Source organism: Eschrichtius robustus, chromosome 6 (assembly GCF_028021215.1).
Source record: "Eschrichtius robustus isolate mEscRob2 chromosome 6, mEscRob2.pri, whole genome shotgun sequence".
Taxonomy (NCBI): domain Eukaryota; kingdom Metazoa; phylum Chordata; class Mammalia; order Artiodactyla; family Eschrichtiidae; genus Eschrichtius; species Eschrichtius robustus.
The window spans coordinates 63,390,608-63,414,214 of record NC_090829.1 but is presented as its reverse complement, the minus strand read 5'-3'; the positions used below and the strand labels follow the sequence as shown (position 1 = coordinate 63,414,214).

The 23,607-nt window shown below is 57.3% G+C and overlaps 2 protein-coding genes across 11 annotated transcripts; one reads left to right on the top strand and one right to left on the bottom strand.

Annotated features, from left to right (window-relative positions):
- The first annotated feature begins 401 nt into the window (after nucleotides 1–401).
- CLCN2 (chloride voltage-gated channel 2) lies at nucleotides 402–14,551 on the top strand. 8 transcript variants are annotated; one of them, XM_068546357.1, is made up of 24 exons: nucleotides 712–792; nucleotides 3,038–3,194; nucleotides 3,336–3,467; nucleotides 3,811–3,939; nucleotides 4,026–4,159; nucleotides 4,265–4,342; nucleotides 4,432–4,510; nucleotides 4,613–4,738; nucleotides 4,835–4,919; nucleotides 5,010–5,111; nucleotides 5,980–6,064; nucleotides 6,202–6,357; nucleotides 6,742–6,811; nucleotides 7,043–7,153; nucleotides 7,373–7,586; nucleotides 7,914–8,047; nucleotides 8,291–8,463; nucleotides 8,590–8,704; nucleotides 8,922–8,995; nucleotides 9,228–9,287; nucleotides 9,430–9,468; nucleotides 9,641–9,745; nucleotides 13,768–13,854; nucleotides 13,986–14,551. In XM_068546357.1, the coding sequence occupies exons 1-24, from the start codon at nucleotides 718–720 to the stop codon at nucleotides 14,178–14,180; spliced, it is 2,715 nt and encodes a 904-aa protein (XP_068402458.1). In that variant the 5' UTR covers nucleotides 712–717; the 3' UTR covers nucleotides 14,181–14,551. The 8 variants fall into 8 exon arrangements, with proteins under 8 accessions (XP_068402456.1, XP_068402458.1, XP_068402453.1 ...); XM_068546350.1 differs by having other exon boundaries at nucleotides 726–792; nucleotides 3,038–3,191; nucleotides 4,432–4,522; XM_068546351.1 differs by having other exon boundaries at nucleotides 726–792; nucleotides 4,432–4,522; nucleotides 7,049–7,153.
- Nucleotides 14,552–15,171: 620 nt separating this feature from the next.
- On the bottom strand, nucleotides 15,172–23,481 carry FAM131A (family with sequence similarity 131 member A). Of its 3 annotated transcripts, XM_068546362.1 has the most exons (6): nucleotides 22,957–23,478; nucleotides 20,543–20,685; nucleotides 18,253–18,346; nucleotides 17,836–18,018; nucleotides 17,561–17,677; nucleotides 15,172–16,241 (listed from the first exon to the last, which is right to left on the bottom strand). In XM_068546362.1, the coding sequence occupies exons 1-6, from the start codon at nucleotides 22,991–22,993 to the stop codon at nucleotides 15,766–15,768; spliced, it is 1,050 nt and encodes a 349-aa protein (XP_068402463.1). In that variant the 5' UTR covers nucleotides 22,994–23,478; the 3' UTR covers nucleotides 15,172–15,765. The 3 variants fall into 3 exon arrangements, with proteins under 3 accessions (XP_068402463.1, XP_068402464.1, XP_068402465.1); XM_068546363.1 differs by lacking the exon at nucleotides 20,543–20,685 and having other exon boundaries at nucleotides 22,957–23,481; XM_068546364.1 differs by lacking the exons at nucleotides 20,543–20,685; nucleotides 22,957–23,478 and adding an exon at nucleotides 19,275–19,623.
- Between the last annotated feature and the right edge of the window lie 126 nt (nucleotides 23,482–23,607).

The window sequence follows — 23,607 nt, the reverse complement described above, 5'->3', positions numbered from 1 at the left end:
GCAAGGAGAAAGGAAGGGGATGAGAGAGACCGAGGGTCCCAGTTCCAAGCAATCCCCTTCTGGGCCTAGCGTCCCCCTCCGAGTCCCCCCAGCTTTGCTTCTCACCCCCGACGGAGTGGAGGGGCCCTGCCAGGCCGGTCTGAGCCCTTGGCCCCTGCGGAGAAGCAAGAGAGGACACCGCTCCTGAGGGATTGGGCCTGAAAGTCTGATTTAGTCTGATTTTTAGGCAGCCCCCGGCCCCAGGCCCTACAGAACCCCAGCGAGTCCGGCCCCTCCCGGCCGGTTGCGGAGAGCCACAGACCCCGTCCGGCCCCTCCACGTGCCAGTGGACCCGCCCCCGCCCTGGCCCGGGCGCCACTCTCAGCCACCCGCCTCGGCAGAGACTGGGCCCGGGCTCGCGCGTTCCAAGCGCCCCCTGCCGCCTCTCCCGAGCCCGGGAGGCGGCCCCAACGCGGACCCCGGCCGCGCTGGGCCGGCTCCCTTAGATGGGCCGGCGGGCGGAGCAGTACGGAGGGCACCGCCCTCGGCCCGCCCGCCGAGGAGGGGACGCGAGCGGGAGGCTGCGCCAGCGGCGCCCGCCCGGGGCCCGCCGCACTCTGCACTCGGCCGCCCGGGGTGCGGGGACGGGACGGGTGTGGGCGCGGGCTCTGCGGGCCGGGAGGCGAGTCCGGGCCAGAGCCCGAGCCACGGCGGGAGGCCAGAGGGCTGTGAGCGGAGATGGCGGCGGCGGCGGGGGCGGCGGCGGCGGAGGAAGGGATGGAGCCACGGGCGCTGCAGTACGAGCAGACCCTGGTAAGTGAAGCCAGCAGAGCCCTGAGGAGTGCTCCCGGACCGCTGCTCGTGGTTACCCGTGGAAGCGCGAGGACGGGGACGGGGGCGGGGGGGGCGCTACCCTAACCCCGCCCCAGCCCTCTGAGCTGGGGAGACTGAGGCTCGAGGGCCTGAGAGCCTGGAGTGCTAAAGGGTGGAACGCTGCATGCAGGTTTCTGGCTGAGGCTGGGGGCCTGCAGACGACAAGGACTTCAGGTGCCTGTTCCAGGTGTCCTTCCCTTTACTCCCCCCACCAACGTTTTCTTTGCTCCTCCCCACTGCCACTTGGGTCCAAGTCTCAGCACCCTACTACCCCTTCCCAGCACCACTCACATGCTTGAACTTTCTCTCTCTGCACTGTATCTCCACCATCTGAGACATTCCTTCTGTCTCCACTATGTGCAGGGCACTGCTAGGAAGATGATCAGACCCAAACCCAGCCCTGGCCCTTACCCCTGGGAGCTGGCAATCCAGCACTGGCAGGAACCCCTCAGTGGATTCTCCGGAAAAATGTGGCCTGCCACCCTGGGCACAGGAGCCTTACGGGAGGATGGGTCAAGCAGGAGTTGGGACCTTTGCTCATCTGACTCTGGGTGTCCAGCCCCACCCCCACCCCAGGGCTGTCCCTCAGCGTCATTAGAAGCAGGGGTCCTGGGGATCTGCGCCGACTCACAGTCACCACTGCAACTTTGTGTTTGAGAAACCTTTTGCCTCTGCTTGTGTCACTGGGGTGGGGGACCCAAACTCTAGGGAAGGGAGTGGGCCTTGTAACTCTTTTTTACCAGCGTGGGCCGGAATTTGCCCAGGAAGGAGGCAGGGAAGGAACTTTTCCAGGAGAAGGGGGCCCGGGCTGTATCTGAGGCTGGGAGGTGCCCAGTTACAAGAAAGAGTGACTGGATGAAACAGGATGACAGGGAGAGGTGGCAAAGGTGAGAGTGGAGCCAGGGTAGAGGGGTAAGCCTCTGCACAGGGTGGGATGTGTCTGTCAATCTGCGTGGGGCACTGGTCTGGCAAGCCAGGCACCAGCTACCTCTCCATCTCCTTCGCCCGGTCTCTATCTCTGGAATGAGTTCTCAGGGTCAAGCTCTCTCCCTGGCACTCTCTGCTCCAGCCTCTCCCTCTCCCTCTCGTCCTTCCGATCCCTTTGTCTTTCTCTCACTCACTCACCTCCCCCTCCTGCTCTGTCTGCCTCTTTATACTCTACTCTCTCTCTTTTCCTCCTCCCTTCTTCCCCTCTGGTTTCCTTCTCTCTCTTCTCTGCCCTTTCCCCTGGACTCTCTTTTCCCCCTCTTTCTCCTCTCTCTGGTTCCCTCGTCCCTTTCCTGCGCTCGCGCTCTCTCTCTCCCTCTCTCTCTCTTTCCCTCCCTCCACCACCACCCCCCCCCAGCCCCAACAGGAGCCCTTTGTGTCCCGAAGCTCTGCGGGTGGCAGCCGGAATCTACTCCTCCCCGCCCCCTAACACACACCCAGCTTGGCAGGTCTAGCCGCTGCTCGGCCACTCTCCATCCCATCACCCCAGCGTTCACGGTCGCAGTCCAGCCATCAGCTTCTGCTGTCCCCCAACCCACCACTGGTCTCAGGGCAGCTCCAGAATGGGGCTGAGGCCACCAAGCACTCTCTCCCCACCCAGAGAGGCTTTCCACTCCCAGCTGGGCTGGCAGGCTGGTGGGGGGTGGGGGGGGAGAATGGGGACAAGGGGATTAGGGTGGGTGCGAGGGTGCAGCTGGGTCGGTTCCAGGCCAGAGGCCCAGCAGGAACGTGATAAGGATTGGGGCCCCGCCTGTTCCTAGGCCCAACTCAGCTGCCCCCGGTTCCATGAGGCCCTTATTGTTACCCATATGCCCTTGACCATCCCCTATTCTCTGACCTTCCCTCCTCCCACTTGCAGACTGCCATAGGTTTTTCCATCTTTTTCTCCTCTGGGGCCTTCCCTCCCACTCCTCCTCAGTGCTCCGTGCCTTCCCAGGCTTGTGAGAAGGGGACCGATTATTCAGCCACCCCCAGAGCTGTGTCCCTGTACCTTGGCTGTCCCCATCACTCCAGCCAGGACAGCCCCCACGATCTGCAGTGTGCATTGTTCCCACACCCTAAGCCCAAGTGGGAAGTGTGGGTTCAAGAAGGGGTATATAATGTGGGGACTGGGAGAAGGGGAGTTGAGGCCCCAGGAGCCCTCCCTGCATCCCCACTCGGCCCATGTCCGCTGACCCCCATCTTCCCTATTGCTCAGATGTATGGCCGATATACTCAGGACCTTGGGGCCTTTGCCAAAGAGGAAGCTGCTCGGATCCGTCTAGGAGGGCCCGAGCCCTGGAGGGGTCCACCTTCCCCTCGGGCTGCCCCAGAGCTTCTGGAATACGGACAGAGCCGTTGCACCCGATGCCGTAGTGAGACCTGGGTTGGGGCAGGGGACTTGGCTGTGCTGTGCTGAGGGGGTCCAAGACCATTAGAGCTGCCTGTGGGGGAGGGGGGACAGGAGTAGGAGCACTTTGGTGCCAGCCTCCCCTCCTTCCCTTCCCTGCTCCCAGTCTGTACTGTACACTGCCATAAGTTCCTAGTGTCCAGGGTTGGTGAAGACTGGATCTTCCTGGTCCTGCTGGGGCTCCTCATGGCACTGGTCAGCTGGGCCATGGACTATGCCATCGCTGCCTGTCTGCAGGGTGAGGACAAGGGCTGGTGGGGAAGGGCTAGGGAGAACCAACCTGCCTCCTCTATGCCGCACTTGTCCATTGACCACTTCCCCCGGCCAGCCTGACTGCCCCATCTTCAGGCATAATCACTGCCACTCACATAGGCCACAACTTCTTGCCACCCCTGTCCAACTGACCCTCTTACCTATAGTGATCTTTGTCTCCGTGCATGCCCTCTAGCCCCCTCCCTACCCCTTGTGCCTGGGCTCTGTGTGATATTCCCTGGGACAGCTTGTCACACCAGTATGTCCAGTGGCCAGGCGGGGACTGGGTGTGCGCTTCGGAGCTCCAATGGCACATCCTCTCCCCACAGCTCAGCAGTGGATGTCCCGGGGCTTGAACACTAACCTCTTACTCCAGTATCTGGCCTGGGTCACCTACCCTGTCGTCCTCATCACTTTCTCTGCCGGATTCACACAGATCCTGGCTCCTCAGGCTGTCGGTACAATAGAAGAGAAAGAGAGGGCGGAGATGGGACCTCCTGAAACAGGCACATCAAATGACTCTCCTGGGATTGTGCCTCTCCAGGGTCCGGCATCCCCGAGATGAAGACCATCTTGCGGGGAGTGGTGCTCAAGGAATACCTCACCCTCAAGACCTTCGTAGCTAAGGTCATCGGGCTGACCTGTGCCCTCGGCAGTGGGATGCCCCTTGGCAAAGAGGTAAGTGCAGGTTGGGGAATAAAGGAGTCCATCAAGTGGAGGAAGAAGCCAGGCCAAGGTCAGGGTGTGCCCCTTCCCCACTCACCACCTGCCCCCACCTCCCAGGGCCCTTTTGTGCATATCGCAAGCATGTGTGCTGCTCTCCTCAGCAAGTTCCTCTCCCTGTTCGGGGGCATCTATGAGGTAAGGGGGACCTTGGGGGAAGGCAGAGGGGAGGGATGGGCTGCTGAGCCCACACTGACGCCGACTCCCCTTTCCACCGCTCTCGCCAGAACGAATCCCGGAACACAGAGATGCTGGCCGCCGCCTGTGCCGTGGGAGTGGGCTGCTGCTTTGCGGCACCCATTGGAGGTGGGCAGTCAGGTCAGCCCCAGCCCTGACCTTGGGTCTGAGACGATAGGCCAGGCCCAGGCCTCAAGGGGCGCTCTCCTTGCCTACACCCCGCCCCCACAGGTGTGCTCTTCAGCATCGAGGTCACCTCTACCTTCTTCGCTGTGCGGAACTACTGGCGGGGCTTCTTTGCTGCCACCTTCAGTGCCTTCATCTTCCGGGTCTTGGCAGTCTGGAACCGTGATGAAGGTGGGGGACCTGGGGCATGAGAGGAGCCCTGAAATGGCTCAGGTGGGGACCTCCGAGGCTACAGCCACCTCCCTCTGCTACTCTGCTTCCCTTCAGAGACCATTACAGCTCTCTTCAAAACCCGGTTCCGGCTTGACTTCCCCTTCGACCTCCAGGAGCTGCCGGCCTTTGCTGTCATTGGGTGAGGAGCTGAGGGAGCTGAGGTGGGTCAGGGAGGAGGAGGTAAGAGAGGGGAGACCTCCTTTCACCCAGGTGCTTGTTCCCTCTCCAGTATTGCAAGTGGCTTCGGGGGAGCGCTCTTTGTCTACCTGAACCGCAAGATTGTCCAGGTGATGAGGAAGCAGAAGACCATCAACCGTTTCCTCATGAAGAAGTGAGTTGATTCTGGGGCACTTTGGGTTGTGTGAGGGTCATGGCCTGTGGGAAGGGGGGTGACAGGTGAGACGGCAGATAGTGGCCCAGTCAAAAATAGGCACTCAATGGTGTTTTCCAGACTGATTGAACATTTTGACTTTTATTTGAATTGCCTGAAAACTGGCACTTTCGGATTTTTCGTCAGTGGCAGAGGGCATTTTGGATCAAAGGCTAAGGCTTCCTGTAGGCCCTTGGCCTGGCCCAGATAGCAGTGCTCCCTGGAGAATGTTTGAGTCTTAGTTCTTCCTTCATGGCGCACAGCTCTCTCAGTTGTGACCCTGAGGATTGGGAGTGGGGAGGCCTGAGACATGACTTCTTTTGGGACTGACGTCATTCAGGGAAGGGGCAACCAACTGAACCTGCTCCCTTTGGCACCTTCGGTCAACTTCATGAGTGACCCCGGCTTCCCCCAACACTGACCTTCACTTTTTTTTTTTAACCTCTTTATTGGAGTATATGTTGTGTGACCTTCACTGTTAAGTCACCTCAGAGAAACAGACAGAGGCAGAAGAAACTTGAGGGTAAGGGGAGGCGTCACGGCTTAGAGGTGTCCAGAGAGGGCTGGGGGGATGAATTTTCTGCTGGTGCTACCCGCTTAGGGAGTCAGGAGCCAACAGAAAGGCATTTGGGTTCATTATAATCCTGGATGGCCATCACCCTCAGAGACATCGTATCATGAACGGCAAAGGGGGCCTTCTTTCAGAACTGTGTGCTTTTATGTAAGAGCCAAGGCCCTGCTGTGACCGCAGCCCTGAGGTATGTGAGGGCACCCAAGCCTATCACCAGTCTGTAGTAAGTATTTGATGCTATGAAATCTACATCTCTAGACGCCTGCTCTTCCCGGCTCTGGTGACCCTGCTCATCTCTACTCTGACCTTCCCCCCTGGCTTTGGACAGTTCATGGCCGGACAGGTAACCCCAGGCAGAACAGGAACTTGTACTTTCCCTTGGGATGCATCCCTTCTAAAGCCAACAGTCCCTGCTCTCCTGTGGGCCCCTTCCCTTCATCCTGTCTGTCCCCCAGCCTGAGGCACCCTGTTCACCTACAGCTCTCACAGAAAGAGACACTGGTCACCCTGTTTGACAACCGGACGTGGGTCCGCCAGGGCCTGATGGAGGAGCTTGAGCCACCTGGAACCTCACAGGCCTGGAACCCACCACGCGCCAACGTCTTCCTCACCCTGGTCATCTTCATTCTCATGAAGGTGGGGCTCCTTACATATGTATAGCCAACGTAGACTTACTAGGTGTGGGGCGCTGTTCTAAGCGCTTTCCGTATGTTAACTCCTTTAAGCCTCACAACAATGCTGTGAGAAAGGTACTATTAGTACCCCTGTTTTAAAGATGGAAAGTCGAGGCACAAAGAGGTTAAGTAACTGGCCCAAAGTCACACAGCTAGATGGCAGGGTGAGGATTTGAACCCAAGCCACCTGGTTCCTGAGTCCTCCTTTCCTTCACCTCTGGGGGATTCCAAGATAGCTGGGAAGTTTGTGCCTGACTGATAAGCAAGGTAGGCTTCTGGGGTGGAGCTGGGAGCTGCCTGGGGCCAGGAGGCGCCTCTACCTGTTTGAACGACCTCCTGCCTGCAGTTCTGGATGTCTGCACTGGCCACCACCATCCCAGTGCCCTGCGGGGCCTTCATGCCTGTCTTTGTCATTGGTGAGTCCTCAGCTGCGGTTCTCCCAGCCTGCACCCTCTGGCCGGCCCCTGGCTGTCCCCCGTCTGCCTGGGAGCGGGTTTTGGTCCAGCCCCCGCCCCCACCCCCTCAGGGCAGTCCCCTGCACTGAATGACCCACCGGCCCCCTCCCCTACCCTCTGACCCTCTCTCTTCCTAGTGTCCCTGCCCACCCCCTCCACTACCTGTTTCAATTCCCACCCCCCTCCCTGAAGGAGCAGCATTTGGGCGTCTGGTGGGCGAAAGCATGGCTGCCTGGTTCCCAGACGGGATTCACACAGATGGCAGCACTTACCGGATCGTGCCCGGAGGCTATGCAGTGGTGGGTGAGTGCTCCAGGTCCCTGTCTGTCTTGGAAAACCCCTGGCTGGGCCACAGGGCCAGAGGCTCTGGCGTCCCCTGCTGGCAGAAACCGGGCTTCTCTCGGCTGCAGAAGCCCACTCCCCAGGATTGTACTGGGCAGCCCAGAGGGTCCCTACAGGACTGGGGGGTGGGGTCATCTGGGGCCTGGGCACCCTGAGGAGACTGAGGGTGGCTGTCCCCAGGGGCAGCTGCGCTGGCAGGAGCAGTGACACACACAGTGTCCACGGCCGTGATCGTGTTCGAGCTCACAGGCCAGATCGCCCACATCCTGCCTGTTATGATCGCCGTCATCCTGGCCAACGCCGTTGCCCAGAGCCTACAGCCCTCGCTCTATGACAGCATCATCCGAATCAAGAAACTTCCCTATCTGCCTGAGCTGGGCTGGGGCCGCCACCAGTATGGAGGACTGGGTGACGAGGGGGGAGCGGTTGAGGGGCAGAAGTCACCCTAGGACTCCCTCCCACCCACCTCCAGCAAGGTCTTCAGCCAGTGAGGCTGGGAGACCAGCCACCCTGCTCCCTCCTGGCCAGAGCTGCCCTTGTCCACTCCCTGGGGGAGCTGTGGCTGACCCACCCGATCAAAACGAAGGCAGTAGGTACACCTTGGCCCTTAGCCCTTGTCCCCATAGGCTCTGGGACCGTCCTCACGGCCCTGGGATACCCTCACGGCCCGGGCTACCCTCCCCATGCTGACGGCAAACCACGTGCCTCTCTCTGCCCTCAGGCAGTACCGGGTGCGAGTGGAGGACATCATGGTGCGGGATGTTCCCCACGTGGCCCTCAGCTGCACCTTCCGGGACCTGCGGTTGGCACTGCACAGGACCAAGGGCCGCGTGCTGGCCCTAGTAGAGTCCCCTGGTGAGACCAGGAGGGGGCCCAGGTGCTAGGGTCATCTGCCCGGGTCGCTGCTCAGGAAGGGGGAGGGGCAGGAGCTCAGGACCAGTCTCCTTGGTTCCAAAGGCAGTAAGCTAGCAAACCCAGCCAGGGTTTCCCTAGGGAGTGTGGTCTGTGTCCAAGGCCCCACACTGGGTGTGAGAGAAGGTCAGGGGGGTAGGAGGGCCTCACCCCCAGCTCCTGAGTCCTCCCACCTGCTCTATCCAGAGTCCATGATCCTCCTGGGCTCCATCGAGTGCTCACAGGTGGTGGCATTGCTGGGGGCTCAGCTGAGCCCAGCCCGCCGGCGGCAGTACATGCAGGAGCATCGAGCTGCCCGGACCTCTTCACCCTCCGATCAGGAGAGTCCCCCCAGCCCTGAGACCTCCCTCCTCTTCCAGGTGAGGGGAAAAGCCCCATGGCAGGGGCACCCAGACTTCCTAAATGTCATTGTGTAGACTGTTTGGGAGGGCGACTTAGAGGTGGTCCGAGGCCATGGGCTCCCCAACCCCTTCCTGCCTGTGCAGGTGAACACAGAAGACTCGGGCTTCCCTGCAGCACGGGGGGAGACTCACAAGCCCCTGAAGCCTGCTCTCAAGAGGGGGCCCAGCAACACCATGAACCTCAAGGAGAGTCCCACAGGTGAGCCCATCTGCTAGCACGACGGAGCCAGAGACCAGCCCCGGAGACACACTAGGGTCCCTGCCCAACCTTTTTACTGGAGCACATCCCAGCTAAGAGGCTGCCCAGATGGGCCAGGAGTAGAACCAGGACGCCTCTCCCCTTGCCCTCCTCACCTCTCCTGGTCCTCTCCAGCAAGGATGACATTGCCCTCAGGGCCTTGTGTTTGGGAACACAGGGAACATGGAGCAGGCAGGCATCGCCCTCAGAAGCCTCTTCTGTGGCAGTCCGCCCCCCGAGCCTGCTTCAGAGGTGAGTGGTTAGAGCCTCTCCGTCTGGCTCTTTCTCTCCAGCTCTCTCTCTGACGCTGAGACCACCTGTCCGTTAACCCTGCAGTGCCTGCCTCCACTCTCTCTGCCCTTCTGCCATCCTGGATATCAGCTGTCCCTGCATTGTGCCCTTCCTCCCAGCCCCACCACTTTCCCTCACCTCCCTCCTCCCTATAACATCCACTCCTCTTCTCTCTGGTTTGGCGCTAACAAAGTTGGAGAAGTCGGAAACATGTGACAAGCGCAAGCCGAAGCGGGTCCGAATTTCCCTGGCGGTAAGTGCTCCCTTTCTTCCTGCAGCTCAGGAGCACTAGACAGGGAGGGCCGGGGTCTAGGCAGGGTAAGCTTCCCCTGAGCTGGTGAGATACACCACCTCCCCCAAGCCCCTAGCTGCCAACCTTCCTTCCCCTCTCCTAGAGTGACTCGGACCTGGAAGGCGAGATGACCCCTGAGGAGGTAAGGTGTGACTGGACTCTGGACTCTTCTTCCTGAGTGTGTTTAGTCATCATATTGGCTGCTGTCCCCATGGGAGGGACCATGGGGTAGGAAAAAGGGCAGGCCACCTTTCAAGGAGGTGAGAGCAGCTGTTGGCACTTTCTCCCTAACCCTCCTAGTCTTGTCCCCTCAGATTCTGGAGTGGGAGGAGCAGCAACTAGATGAACCTGTCAACTTCAGTGACTGCAAAATTGACCCTGCCCCCTTCCAGCTGGTGGAGCGGACCTCTTTGCACAAGGTAGGGCCAGAGGCCCGGGGCCGCCTGGGCTCTCAGGAGCACAGGGTGGGGAGCTAAGTCCTCTCACAAGTTTGGACTCAAGCCAGTGGGGAAAAAAGAGACAGCAGAGAGTGGGCTCTGTGCTGAGATGTTTTTCAAACACATTGCTCCAAACGATGGGAGGCCAGGAGCAGGGCCCCTTAGCCTCTTCCTGCCTATGGTGAAGCCAAGCATCATTTTTCTTCTGCTCAGCCTTGCCCCCAGGGAACTCTGGACCAAAGCGGCAACAAAGACAGGGCTGGAGCTGGGTGGAAGCCAGAAGGCCTCTGACCCTCTAGAGTCAGAGCTAGGCAGGAGGCTGCCAGCGCCTGACAAGGCTGATACACCCACACTGAAAAAAATGGGTGAGAAATAGGCAGGATAAGAAAATCTAATAAACAAGCGAACAAACATCCAAGTAGGATTGGGGACACTGCAGAGAAGAGATAAACAAAGATGAGAAGTGCCTAGTGGGGGGCTTGGAATGTCAGACCCCAGAAAGTCTGACTCAGTGTAGGCCAAAGGAAAACTGGTAGAGACACAGGAAGATAGCTCAGCAGAAGGGCACAATGGCCTGCATAAATGCAGAGAAAACTGGAGTGCAGAAAGGTTGGCAGTGGGTGAGGCTGACGCTAACAGAGGGCGGGGGCTCTCTTCGCAGAACTGCCTCGGGCCCCCCCAGAATGGCGCAGCCGGCATCATTGGGCACCTTCAGGCCTCTAAGCGAAGGCAGGGAGTACAGGCACACCCAGCAGGCCGCTTGGGCAAAAACCAGGGGGGTTTAGCTAAATTGTTGACAGATTTAACGTGCAAGCCTGTGAGCACATTAGACGGGGGAAGGGGAGAAATTTTCCCGAGGTCTGCAGCTTGGGCAGCTAGCTTAGACACAAACTGTGCCCAAGAGCCAGCCTAGTGCAGACAAGCAGGGCAGGAAGAACAGGGGACAAAAACAAAAAAGCAAAAGGTAATAAAGGAACGTATAAGCCTTTGGGTAAAGACCTCGGATCAAAATGGGTGGGGAACTGCAGTGCAATTGCAAGAAAAAAAGAAGATAGGCCTGTGAATAATACATATGGCTTTTATTTAAAGCCTTTCTTCCTAAGACCTCTAAAGCGTTTCCATTACCTTACTTAATCCTCAGACATCACACGATGATGATGATAATGGTGACGTGTTTTTTTTAGTGCCTGCTACATGCCAGGCAGTGGGCTAAGCTCTTCACATGTTTAATTTAATCCTCACAACCACCTTGTAAGATGGGTATTGTGATATTCTGGTTTTTCTATTCTAGTTTTTATGAGGACATTGAGATTCAGAGAGGTTAAGCAGGTTGCCCAAGGTCACACAGCTAGTAAGTAGCAGAACTAGGCCTGGAATCCAAGATGGTCTGACCCAAAAGCCTGTGGATTTAACCATTTTAATACACAGGGAGGCTGAGGCAGTGAGGAGGTTACTTGACGGAGTCAATATAGCAGAGTCAGGCCCAGAGGCCAGATTTCCTGGCCCCAATCCCAGGATTCTTTCGGAAGGCAAAACTGACCCTCTCCCTGTCAATTCACTGTTCCCAAGCCCAAGAAGTATGGGCCCTCCAATGGGCTCCCTGGTGTCTAATTAAATGAAAATGAAAAAGAACAAAGTAGGTGTTTGTTGCAAACTTAAAACTCAGAGGACGAAATGAAGCCTTTGAGGAACCAACTAACAGAAGTACAAAGAACTGAAAGTGATAAGAACATACAAGATGAGAATTCAAAATGTCCTTGTAGGCCTGAGGAGTCAGTAAGTAGTAGCCCAGTGAAGTCCAGGAAAGGAACATGCAGAGGGGAGAGGAGTACACTGGAGACTATTTAGGAACCTGTGCAACTGGACGTCCCCGTACCATCAGAGTGCCTCATTCATTCAGGGCCGCCTGCAGAGCATCAGTGGGTGGAGGGGGGAAGCTAGAGTGCCAGCGGGCTGAACCCGAAACCTTGTCACATTTCTTAGCCTCTGTGCCTCACTTTCCTTCTCTGTAAAATGGGATCGTTGTGCCAACATAGGTTTTTCTGAGGATTAAAGTTGATAACATGTGAAGCACTTAGAACAGTGCCCAGCACATAGTAGGTATTCGATATATGTTAGGAATTACTGCTACTACTTATACTGAGAGGTGAACAACAGGAGACTTTAAAAGATGGTGTCGTGAGGGAAGGGCTGAAGCGTGGAAGAAATGGATGTTCTCAGAAAAGGATGAGTGATTATCTGAGGCTGGAAGCTGGGGTGCCTGGCGGCATCTGAGGCTGGAAAGACAGGCTGAGGCGAGTTTGGGAAGGGTCTTAATGGGCCATTCTGGGGAGTCTGGGGTCTAACTCAAGTTTGGGAAAGCTCTTAGGATGGCAGAGCCAAGCTGGAGGGAAGGGAGGCAGAAAGCAGAACCCATTAGGATGTTGCAGCCCTGTCTGGTGAGGATGGTGAGGAGGTTGGGGGGAATGGCCAGGATGTTCAGAAAGTCAATCAGTAAGGCTTAGTGGGACAAGTGGTTTGCAAATCTAAAAAGCATATAGTCTGCCAGAAGCTCATTCTGATTAGGATGGTGGAGAACAGAAAATCAAGGGGAACTATTTAATAGGATCCTTGGGAGAAGATGAGAGGGATTATTAAATGATAAGAAGGCAAGGCTAAGGGATTATTGAAACAGGAAACCTTATAACGATATGTTTCCCTCCGAAGTCTTATGAAGAAATTAAAGATAACTTGTAGCACATAGGATTCAAGTTAGATATGAGGAGGAACTTGCTAACCACATGACAGTTATGACATAGGCATGGAAGGAGCACAGAAAAGTGTATTCTAAAACTGAACTTCTGTTTATCTCCTTTTATAATTACTGTCATGTCTTAGATGGAGAATTTAGCACTGTATAATAAAACATTTTTAAAGTGTTAAGATGATAACAGTGAGTTCTGAGTAAGTGGTACTCAGGAAGCTGGGTTATTAATGCCCATTTTGATTCAAATATTAAGCCAAAAGGCTTACAAGTAAACTCAAAACAGTGCGATAAATGATGGACCAAAAATTCCAGGAACTGCTGAGTCAGTAGAGTGTTTTTCAAGACATCTGGCCCAAGAAAATCCACTTAGAGCACAAGGGGAACTGCCAGACAGTTTCTGAACCCTTGGTGATTACATTCGAAAGCCTGGGGGGAGGGCCCGAAGCAAGAAAAACATGGGAGGATGGGCGTGACTGTTGTCCCCCTGGACTGCAAGCTACATCTCAAAAGGACCCGGGATGCTACTTGGGCCCCAGAAAAGGCAAACTGTTTGAGAGATGTAGAGTGCTGCAGGCCAAGATTGGAGGGGTACCAAAACTGGCCAGCCCACTGAGAGCCAATGGGAAGTGTGTATCAGCCACAGAGGTGAGTTAGAGGCAGAGGATTCAGGGCCAATACCCCTAAGGGGGAGTGGGGTGCGTGTGGAACTTCAGTCCGTGACTAATTGGACAGCTGCATGGGACGACTGGGGCTGTGCTTCCTCCTTCTATAATGTGATGAAAGTGAGCTGGGGCTGCAAGGCCACTTCTTCCTGATGACCTTGAGCAAGTCACTTCAGCTCTGACCCTCATGTTGCCTCTCCTGTAGAATGGGTATCATACTTACTTCTCAGGACACTACTGAAATTAAATGTTAATGTAGGAAAGACCTAGCCCGGTGCCTGGCCAATCATCTGATGTCGTATTTCAACAGTTGTTCTCTCCTCTGTCCTCCTTTCTAATGTGGGACAAAGAAGCCTTCCTCTGTCCCTTGCTCCATCAATGTAAGCAACATAAAGATTCCCACTATCAAGTTTCTGAGGCTTGGTTACAGAAACATTCTGTTGTTCTTTTTCCTCCAGTGGTTCTGTCCCCTTCCTCACCATCCATCCTCACCCCTTCTACTGCTCCCCACCACCTTGTTCTGGGTCCCTCTGGCCTATAATCTAGAGCTGTCCCCTCACACATCAAGTCCAATGTGTTTTCTCCCCACCCCACAGACTCACACCATCTTCTCACTGCTGGGAGTGGACCATGCTTATGTCACCAGTATTGGCAGACTCATTGGAATTGTCACCCTAAAGGAGGTGAGATGACAGTGACCACTTCCACTTCCAAAAAGGCTCAGAGGCTTATGTCCAGCCACCTGGGGAAGTGCTGGGGAGGAGTCTGAGCAGGGAGCTCCGAGTCCACACATCTGATCCTCTCACCTTTCCAGCTCCGGAAGGCTATCGAGGGCTCTGTCACAGCACAGGGTGTGAAAGTCCGGCCGCCCCTTGCCAGCTTCCGAGACAGTGCCACCAGCAGCAGTGACACAGAGACCACCGAGGTGCATGCACTCTGGGGGCCCCGCTCCCGCCACGGCCTCCCCCGGGAGGGCAGCCCTTCTGACAGCGACGACAAGTGCCAGTGATCCCCTCAAGGGGTGGCCTGGGATGGCAGTGGCCACGGCTGTCGGCCCAGATCCTGCAGCTCTCCTGTTCCTTCTGCCTTGAGAAAACAGGAGCTCCAGCCCCGCTTCCAGACCTGGGGTGCTAGCTTCTCCTGGCTCATCCTACCTGAAATCTGACCCAGTGCCCACCTGCAGCAAGTGTTCCAAGGGCAGGAAGGTCGGCACTGCCCTGACAGGATGGGGGTGGGCACTTGACCCCTGCTCCCCCTTTGAGGGAAGGGGTAGAACTAATATGGGTTTATACTGGAACCTCCTGTGACCAGATGTATATAGAGATTTACAAAGATTTTTATATTAATTTAATAAAACAGATTCTTAAATAGAACAAAATAAACACCTAATGAGCCACTTCTATGTAGAATGCCTGTGCCCACCAGCTCTTGTTCTTACCTTGGGCCCTCTCACCTGCCAAAGCCTACAAGGCTCCAGATTCAGCACCACCCACCCCCGCCCGACAGCCGTAAAACTCCAGAGCCTGCTGTCCGTGGAATGCAGGGTCTGCAGAGGCCACCACCGCTCGCTCATCAACACCCCGGTTGGGGCGCAGTCCCCCAGTAAGGTAGCTTTGGCCTTTTGTTCAGCCAAGAAAGGCACTACCCTCTTTCCTCCCCAAGGAGAGACGCTCCCTCATGACTGTCACTCGTTGGCACCATTCCTGCTGACAGCTGCCCAGCCACCCGTGTGGCCCCCTTGTGGCCCTCTCTGGAAGGACATCCAAATCACGGCTCCGTGGCAACCAGAGCCATCCCTTCTTCCACCTCCACCCTAAAGAGAACTCTCTAGTGAATGGGGCAGCCCCCGGGCTGAGGACCCTGACCACATGTCCTACAAGTAGCTGGGAAAGGGCCCAGACCCCGCCAGGGGGGCCAGGGAAAGGGCTGAGAGTACAGGCTTTCATCATTCCAGTGCCTCCCAGAGAAGATCCGACTGAAAGAACAGACCAAGACCCCTCTTTAGGAAAAAGAAGATTTAGAGACGATGGACAGGTGAAGCACAGCACGAGCCCAGCTGGGCGAGGGGCCCTTGGGGGGACAGCTCAATCCAGAGGCTCCAGGAGGGTCAGAGCCAGCCCCCCACCCCGGGCGGGGGCAGTTCTGTCAAGCACTACACATGGACTCGGAGGTGAGGAGAGAAGCAGAGGAGAGGCAGGGGGAGGGGGCGGGGAGGCAGGGCTCCCTCCCGCTCCACCCCACACAGCCCAGTCACAGCTGCCCCCATAGGGGTTCACATCACCCGAGGGGGAAATGTGCACGTGGTGGTTTTGATTTAAGAACATGAACATCACTGTCTGCCACAGCTGTAGCCATGCCCCAGGGGCCCCGGGCAACCCCCGGCAAACCCCAGGAGTGGGGGCAGGACATGCGCCCCCAGCCTGGCCCCTGCCTCCTCTGAACACTTTCATGCAAACACACAATGGAGGAGTGAGTGCTCCCAGGAGCCCTCCAGGCTTTGGAGCTCTGCTGGAAGCCTCGCCCGTGCTTGGGCACAGAGGCTCTGCCCCCAGCAGCGGCCAGGGGACACATGCCACCATCGGGCATGATGTGGGTCACTGTTCCTCTGGCTCCACCTCATCCTCGTCTAAGGACACCACCCCAGAAGAAGCTACGTCAGAGGCTTGCCGCTGCCGTTCCCAGCTGCTCGCTGGCGGCAGGCAGAGCGGCTGGCAGTCCTTGCAGGGGGCTGGCTCCTCCTCAGCGGGAGAAAGGCAGGACTCTGTGAGGGGCGAGCTGTAGAGCGAGTCCTGGGCCTCCAATGGGCCCAGGCTGCGGAAGGCACTTTCCCGGCTGTGGGGCAGTTTGGCGAGGAGCAGCTCGTCGCCCAGCAGCTGGGAAGCCAGGCGGGCCGGGGAGCCCAACAACCCGTCCTCCAGGCTGCACAGACTAGAGCACAGGGTCTCTGGGGACACGGTCTGCGAGCAGTCACTCTCGGGTTCCACGGAGCCCTGGCGCATAGGCCGGGAGAATCGGTGGCCGGTGAAGAGGTCCTGGAGGTGGGGCCCCAGGGGCAGCTGCCCAGCCGTGTCTGCAGGGGGAGAGAAAGAAGACAGCCCTGCTAGCCCCACTTCAATTGGCCAACCTGGGATGGAAGCCGCATCCTCCCAGCTCCACCCTCACAGGAGCTGAGTAACTTGGAGCAAGTCACTTAACCTCTCAGTGCCTCGATTCCCTTAATGGTGAATTGGGGGTTATACATTTACAGGGTTCTTGAGAGAACAACAGACTCTAGTACACCGTATGAAACAAAATATACAGGGATACCATACATGGTGCAGGTTGTTCACTGCACAAGGGGAGCCTGTCCAAGGCAGTGAGTGAGGGCTGAATTTCAGCCCTCACTCTACCCACCAAGCAACATGCCCTAGCATGGGTTTGTGCCCACCAGATAAAGACATGCCTTTTTCTAATTTGCACAAAGATTCCACATAGGCTAGCAGTGGCCTTGGATAAATGTTAGTTATTATCATTATACCAGGAGTCAAAGCAGGCCTGGAGCTCAATTAAACAAAAACGCTTGTGGTTCAGGCATCCAAATCAGTCCCCTCTGGACCACAGCAGCAGTCTCCAATCTGCTCTAATGTATTGCCCACCTTGGAGAACTTGTTAATTAGCTGGAGGGGTCAGGGCGGGTGGAGGCAATCTTCAAAGGCAAAGAGGTGGCGGGGGGGGGGGGGGGGGGGGGGTGGCCTGTGAGGTTTGAGCCCAGAAGCTACAGAGAAAGTCAGCCGTGTGGTTCAGAGAATGGAAGATGAAAGGAGGGCCTCTGCACAGCTGCACGGCCCCCCGCAGGGCCCCCTCTGCACGCCCTGGCCCAGAGAAAGGTCCACAGGCAGGCCTTGGCTGGAAGGCAAGGATGCTGAGCTGGAGCCAGCGGCCCTGGGGGCAGTCCAGGCCCAGCAAGCCTTCCTGTTTGCCTGGGGCCCCGGCCCTGTGAGGAGCCACGCTGCTGCACTGCGGCTCCTCCGCGCTGCCACAGCCAGCCGGAAGCGGACCCTCTCAGAGAGCAGCTGCAGAGGACGTATCAGTGAGGTCTCTGGACCTTTTTTTTTTTTTTTCAGGACTGCAAAGCCCAACTGCACAGACAGGCAGAGAAGGCTCAGCACCTGTGGAAAAGGAACCACTCCATTTCCAACTGCTGACTGCCCACCCACAAATGTAGATAGCCCTCCTACCCCTTGAATGTCAAGGACGGCCTGGACAGAGTCTGTCCCTCTCCTCTCCCCTTCCACAGCTTGAGGACATTCCGGATCTCCCCTTCCAAAACAAAGGCCGAGCTCTGAATCACAAGGCCCATCAGGCAGTTCCACCCCAGCTGGCAGCACGAGCAATGGGATGTCCCCTCACCTGAGTCAGTTCCCCCAGCAAAGTCCTCATCATAGGATTCATCGGTGGAGTCCTCACCATCCACTGATGACCATGCCCGGAGCTTGGCTTCTGCAATGGCGAACTGCTCGGCCACTCCTGAGAGGAAGGACACAGAATTCGTTTAGCAGAGAGGATGAACTAAGACTAGGACTCAGCTTGGACACAGGAGAGGGTAGACACAGGGGTGTAGAAAGACTCCAACCCCCACATCAGGCCCAAGGAGAGGCACACGAGCATCCCTACGATAAACCCACCTGCTGCAAAGCGAGCCTCTTGTTCACCCTCACTGAGGTCTGAGTAGGAGGAAAAGGCTGATTCTAGGGCAGCGGGCGAGTCACTTGGCTTGCTCCAGCCCTTCCACTCAATGAGGTGAGCCACTCGGCCCTGGGCCATGGCAGTGGGCTTGGTCACGTGGTCCTTCACTACCTGGGAAATACCTGAAGGTGGGGCAGAGTGAGGAAAGCTGGTAAGGGGAAAGACCAGGGAGCATCTGGGAGGGAAGTGGTAGGGTCCACATGTGCCCTTGCGTGAGAGGAGGGGGCTGGGATTCATCTGAGAAAGACAGGAAAAGGGAGATCCCAGCAAGAGCTCACAGGATACAGTCCCCAAGGGCATGTGCAAAAGGGCAAAGAAAGGACCAAATGGCCAGAGGCACGGGAAGGGGTGCATACCATGCAGGGAGGATCTGGCCAGCGCAGCGATCTCCTGGATAGTTAGGGCTCTTCGGGACTTGGGCAGCATCGCGACTGTGTCTCCAACATTCACCTTGGGTGACAGCATCAGAGGGTGAGTGCCCCTCTGACAGCAGTGTCCCCAGATGCCCATACTCCACCCAAGGCATCAAGCGGATGTGGGAGCTGAGAAGAGATGCCAGAGCATCTCAGATGTCCCAGTGGCTGCTGGGATATGTAAGAGGGTAAGAAGCCAGGATCAGCAAACTGTGTCCTCCCAGGGAGCAAGAGAGACTCCGGCAGGCCCAAAGAAGCAGAACTGCCGCTAACCCTCCACCGTCCCAGCTTGCAGAGGGGAGGGAAGCAGGTTGGCAAGTAAACGGAGTGGGGCCTTTGAGAAGAGCAAAGAGGAGGGGACAAGGGTATGGGAAGAGGGACTTCCTTCAGGTCCTCTCCCCCCTTGCCCCTCTCCTCCTCTCAGTCTTCTGACCCCCATTCTAGCTGTTTCTAGAGCCTACAAGGGCCACAAACTCAGCATGACCAAAACCAAGCCCAACACCTTCTCCCCATATCTGGCCCTGCTTCCAGACTTCCTAACTTTGCATCACCCCACCATTCGCCCATTCAGCCTGGCTCCAAACCTCAGCTCTCCCCCAAGCCTTGCTTACCCGTATCTGTTGTTAAGACCTAACGATTCCATCGCCAAACTCTTATACTACCCTCAACCTTTCCACTCCCACTGCCACTGAGAGGAAGCCCTCAGTGCCCCTTGCCCAGATTAGCACAAGTGGTGGTCCCCTAAGTTCCGACTCACGCTGAGACTTGGAACACGCTGTTTTCTCAGCCCAGAATGTTGTGTATACAAGTGTTCCCCTCCCCCCTTCCCATGACTGTCTGGCTCTTTCTCATCTTTGGGGTCTTGGCTGAAATGTTACTCCCTCAGAGAGCCTTCCTGGCCACCCTACCAGTAGTCCATCCTCCCTCTGTAGTCTGTAACAAGTCACCATCCTCAATCAACATACCCCGTGTGTGTCATTATGGTCTATTTCCTGTGTTTCCTTATTTCTTGCTGATCTTTAGCTCTTTGAGGAATTTGGTCTCTCTTGGTCACTGCTGCACCCTTGTGTTTAACACAGCGCCTGGTACACAGTAATCTCTCAAAATACATAGGCTGAATGAATGAGGCAAAGTATAAATGTAAACAAATAATTTTCCTGGAGTGCAACTGGTCACAATATGTCCCTATTTAAAATCTTTCCTGGACTCCTCCAAGGCCCAGTGAAGTGCAAGCTTCACAGTCAGGCACTGAAGGAACCCATTCCCTGAGGCCCTGGCCTCCTTCCAGGCCTGCTTGTAATCCACCACTGATCTCCCCTGCCCAGTAAAAGTCCACTTCCCCACCTGCCCTCCAGGCAAAGGAACGCAGCTTTCCCCTGGGCGAAGAATGCCGTCCTTGCCTGACAAAATGCTCCCTACCATTTAAGGCCTGACCCTCAAGTGCCACCTCCCATTATGTTTTCAGTCCAGTTTCTCTCTCTGTCCTCTTGGATGCCTGCAGCCCCACCTCAGCGATGCCCTTGCATCTCTCCTGAGGGATCTTGGGATGGCAAAGCCTTAGTCTGATTCACCTGGGTTCCTACCTCCACCCTACCCCTGGCTCAGCACTCCTTGGCAGCCCGGGAAAACGTTTCCCTCAGTGAATGAATGAAGTCAGAGGCACACGCCCCCTCCTCGGCATTGCCTAGCTCTCCTCCGTTTCGTTCCCACCCCTCAGAAGAGGGACTCCACCTGCCCCTTGACCTCAGGCCCACCCTGTCCCTCCCCTTCAGTACCTGGCTGACAGGGCCCCCAGGGTGGTGCCGGCAGCTTCTGGCCGGGCCTGGGGGGAGGAGCACCTGGTGGGTGTTTCCTGGCTCGCCCCCCTCCCTCCCATCACTCCCCCCAGCCACCGCCATCCTTGCCTGCGCTCGCGCAGCTGCGGCCCAGGCCCAGAGAAAAGGTGTATGTCTCCCTGGCAACCCATCACCATGCAACAGGGTCTCCAGGGATACGGCCCGGGATGCGCTGACGTCAGGGCCCAAGGCGCAAGCAAGCCCGCCCGCTGGCACAGCGCCAAGCAGAGCAGACCGGCACGGGGGCGGCCTTGGGGCCCCGCCGGCCGGATAGCGCCTCCGCTCGCTCGCAGGAAAAGGGAGCCAGGAGTAGGCTGGCGAAGCGGGGGTGGGGCACACAGATCCCCTTCACGTGGATGCGGGCCCCCTCCCCACTACCAACACCAGGGGCCCAGCACCTCTGGCAAGTCCTGGCTGTCCACTGAGGAAGGGCGGGAGGACCGGCTCCAGCCTCGGAGGGTCCGAGCAGATCCCAAGGAAGATAGAGAGAGGCCCCGAGGAAGTTCGATCCACTCCACAGCCCACGCCGGATCCGAGGCCACTGAGGGGTGGGGGGAAGGCTTTTCAGTGGGGCTCCCACTTCTGCCGAGATGCCCATTTTCATCCGGGGCTGCCGTTCCATTTCTCCATACCACCTCCCCCACCTCCCAGAATATAAGCATCCACCTGGAGCGCTCCGCAAGTCTGAAAGCCCCCATCCCACAGCCCTGAACTTCAGGCCTCCGGGGCCGTTTTGTGGCAGCCACTCCCCACCATCCTCCTCAAGATATATCGTGCCATCAAAGCCCTAGGTATGAAACCTAAACTTTGATAAATTCGGAATCTTCTCAGGTTTCTCAGCCTACCCATTCCTCTTGGAAAGCACACCACAGTCTTCCACCACCATCACCACCACCACCACCACCACCAACTTGGACCCTTTACAGGCTTGCTCTGGTTCCTTCCTCTCGCCAGCCACAGCTTGTGCGCAGCCCTTTACTCTTCTTTTCTGACAAACCCGTGATTTTTTCTGACTTTTGCCCCAGTCCCCTAAGGCTTTTTCCTAATGCCCTGTCTGGCCCCAACTTGGTTGCTCCTATTTCAGCCTGGTTCCCAAAATCTAAGCCAGAGTAATTTTCCTCTTGCCACATAAGCATCCTACTCCAGAGCTTTCCATCACCTCCCAAATCACATCTGCGTCCCTGATCTCACCTCTGCGACTTGTCTGACAAGTCCATCGTCCTCCAGGCCCTTCACGCTGCCACAGAAACATTTTGCCCAGCACAGAAATCATAGGCATGCTGGCTGTGTTGATGCAGAGAACCAAAAGCCCAGAACTGCTCCAGGCTCAGCTCCCAGTTCTATTCCTATTTTGGCTCCGGATGCTGAGCCAGTCCCCTCCCCACTTGGAACCTGTGCCTAGTCACATAAGGAGAACACTTCTGCCTCATGGCTTTGAGGAGGTGGGAGTGCCAGGGCCCAGCTGAGCTCTCTGGAGCTCAGGGAGATGAGGCTCATCCCCTAGACAGTGCCAACAGGCAATGTACATAACAACTGACCTTTAGCTGGAGCAGCCGTCTCTGTCCCTGAGCCTCAGCCAGCTGGTGGTCCCCAGAAATGCTACCAACCAGAAGGAAGACACAAGGTTACAGGCCATCCCTGGCCGCCAGCTGGTACCTAATCAGGGCTCTTGAGTCTAGTCATGAGGTCAGCCAAACTCTCCTGACTAAAGGAGGGATGACTTCCTGAACTCCAAGCCTTAGCAGGGCCAGAGGAATCAGAGCAGCCTGCTGCGTCTCAGCTTCAAAAGTCATGAGATTAATTTAGGACTACAAATCCCAGAATTCCTCATGGGAACCCAAGTAAAGTACAAATCTCAGCTAGAGTCTTAGCTCCAAAGAACCTCAAGTACCACACATACTAAGGCCTGTGTGACTGACCGCCTGCCCTGAAAGCCCAGGACCCATTCCAAACCCAGCCCTCAATGTCACAAGTTCCTGCCTGGTCTTAGGCGTGGGGAAATCCATGACACTGGAGTTAAGTAGGCTGGCCCACCTCAGACACTAGAACTAAGGCCAGGCCACAGTGTGCACCACCATCTGTGGGAACCAAGGCCCAAGCAGGGATCAGCAGTTGTGGGAAGGATGCCCTGATAGCCTCCCTTGGGCTCCTGTTTCCCTCCACAGGGTAGGATGATTTTTGTTTTCGTTGGGAGTGGGGTAAGGGAACTAAAACAGTTTTAAGAGGTGAGAGGTGATCAGGTGCTCACAGGTGCCCCCAAATGGGGCCGCGGTCCGCTTCATCAACCTGCAGACTCTAAAGCGGGTAATAAGTTTAGTCAAAAACTCCGTGGTAGGGAGCATGGCCAGCGTTTCCAGACTATCTCCTGAAGGGGGTTGGGACACAGCTCGGAGAGGCAGGTTCCCAGCACAGGGCCACTCCCAGGACAGTGAGAGGAGAGATGTAGGCTGAGGGGGGTGATCGTGAGTGGGCGTGCAAGGCCAGTCGCCACGGGCTGGAGAGGGTTGACCAGCCCCTCTCTAGGCTGTGCGCCTCCTGCCACCCTCAGCGGTGGGGAGGCAGGCGGAAAGACCACGAGTCCACCCAGCAAAGCCCAGAGGCAGGCAGCAGGCCTTTAGGAGCGAGCCCGAGTCGGCTTAGCCCCCTCCCGGCTCGGCCCGCTCCCTCCTCTTGCCGGGCCCGCCTCCCCAGTGCAGGCTCCTCCCTCTCCCAACACCAGCCCCCTCCTCAAGGCCCCCACCCCCCCCCGCGGCCCGCGCACCGGGCAGCCGCAGCCCGACTCCCCAACACCGGCCCGGCCTCCGCCTCTTACCCTGACCCGCCGGGCTCCGAGAGCCGATACAGCCCATGGCCGGGCACCCAGGCACGCTAGCCCGCGCTCGGGGCCCGGGCCATCGCCTTGCAGAGGGTCGGGCCGCGGCCGCCACCGGGGAGGGGAGAGCCCGTGAGAAGGGAGGGGGTGGGAGCCGCGCGTCCGCCAACGCTCCCGGGAGAGGGAACCGGGCTGGTGACGTAAGCTCGGGGGTGTGGCCACCCCCGCGTCACCACCCAAAGCGGGCGGGGCGAAGCGGACGTCACAGCCACACAGAGGGGGTCTGGGGCCGAGTCCGGCCAGAAAAGCTCGTCCTCTGCTCACAGACCCGACTGCGGAGTGACCTGAAGGCAGGAGGGGTGGGGACCGAAGGGACGGGGCACGGACGAAGACTCACTGGGCCCGGGCTACCGGTCATACTGCATGGGGACAGAAAACCTCATTGTGTCCAGGGTTCTCATCTTTTCAAGATGAGACCTTGAAGCCATGGGTTTCAGCTATAGACAGCCTGAAACCCAGGGCCTTCACACACAGGAGCCCGCATCACATTCTGGTAGGAGCCGAGACTGGCAAGTGTGTTCTATGAAGTACCCCACAGCTGTGTCCCCCTTCTTCCCTCCTAATCAACAGTGAGCCTTACCATGTCCACTT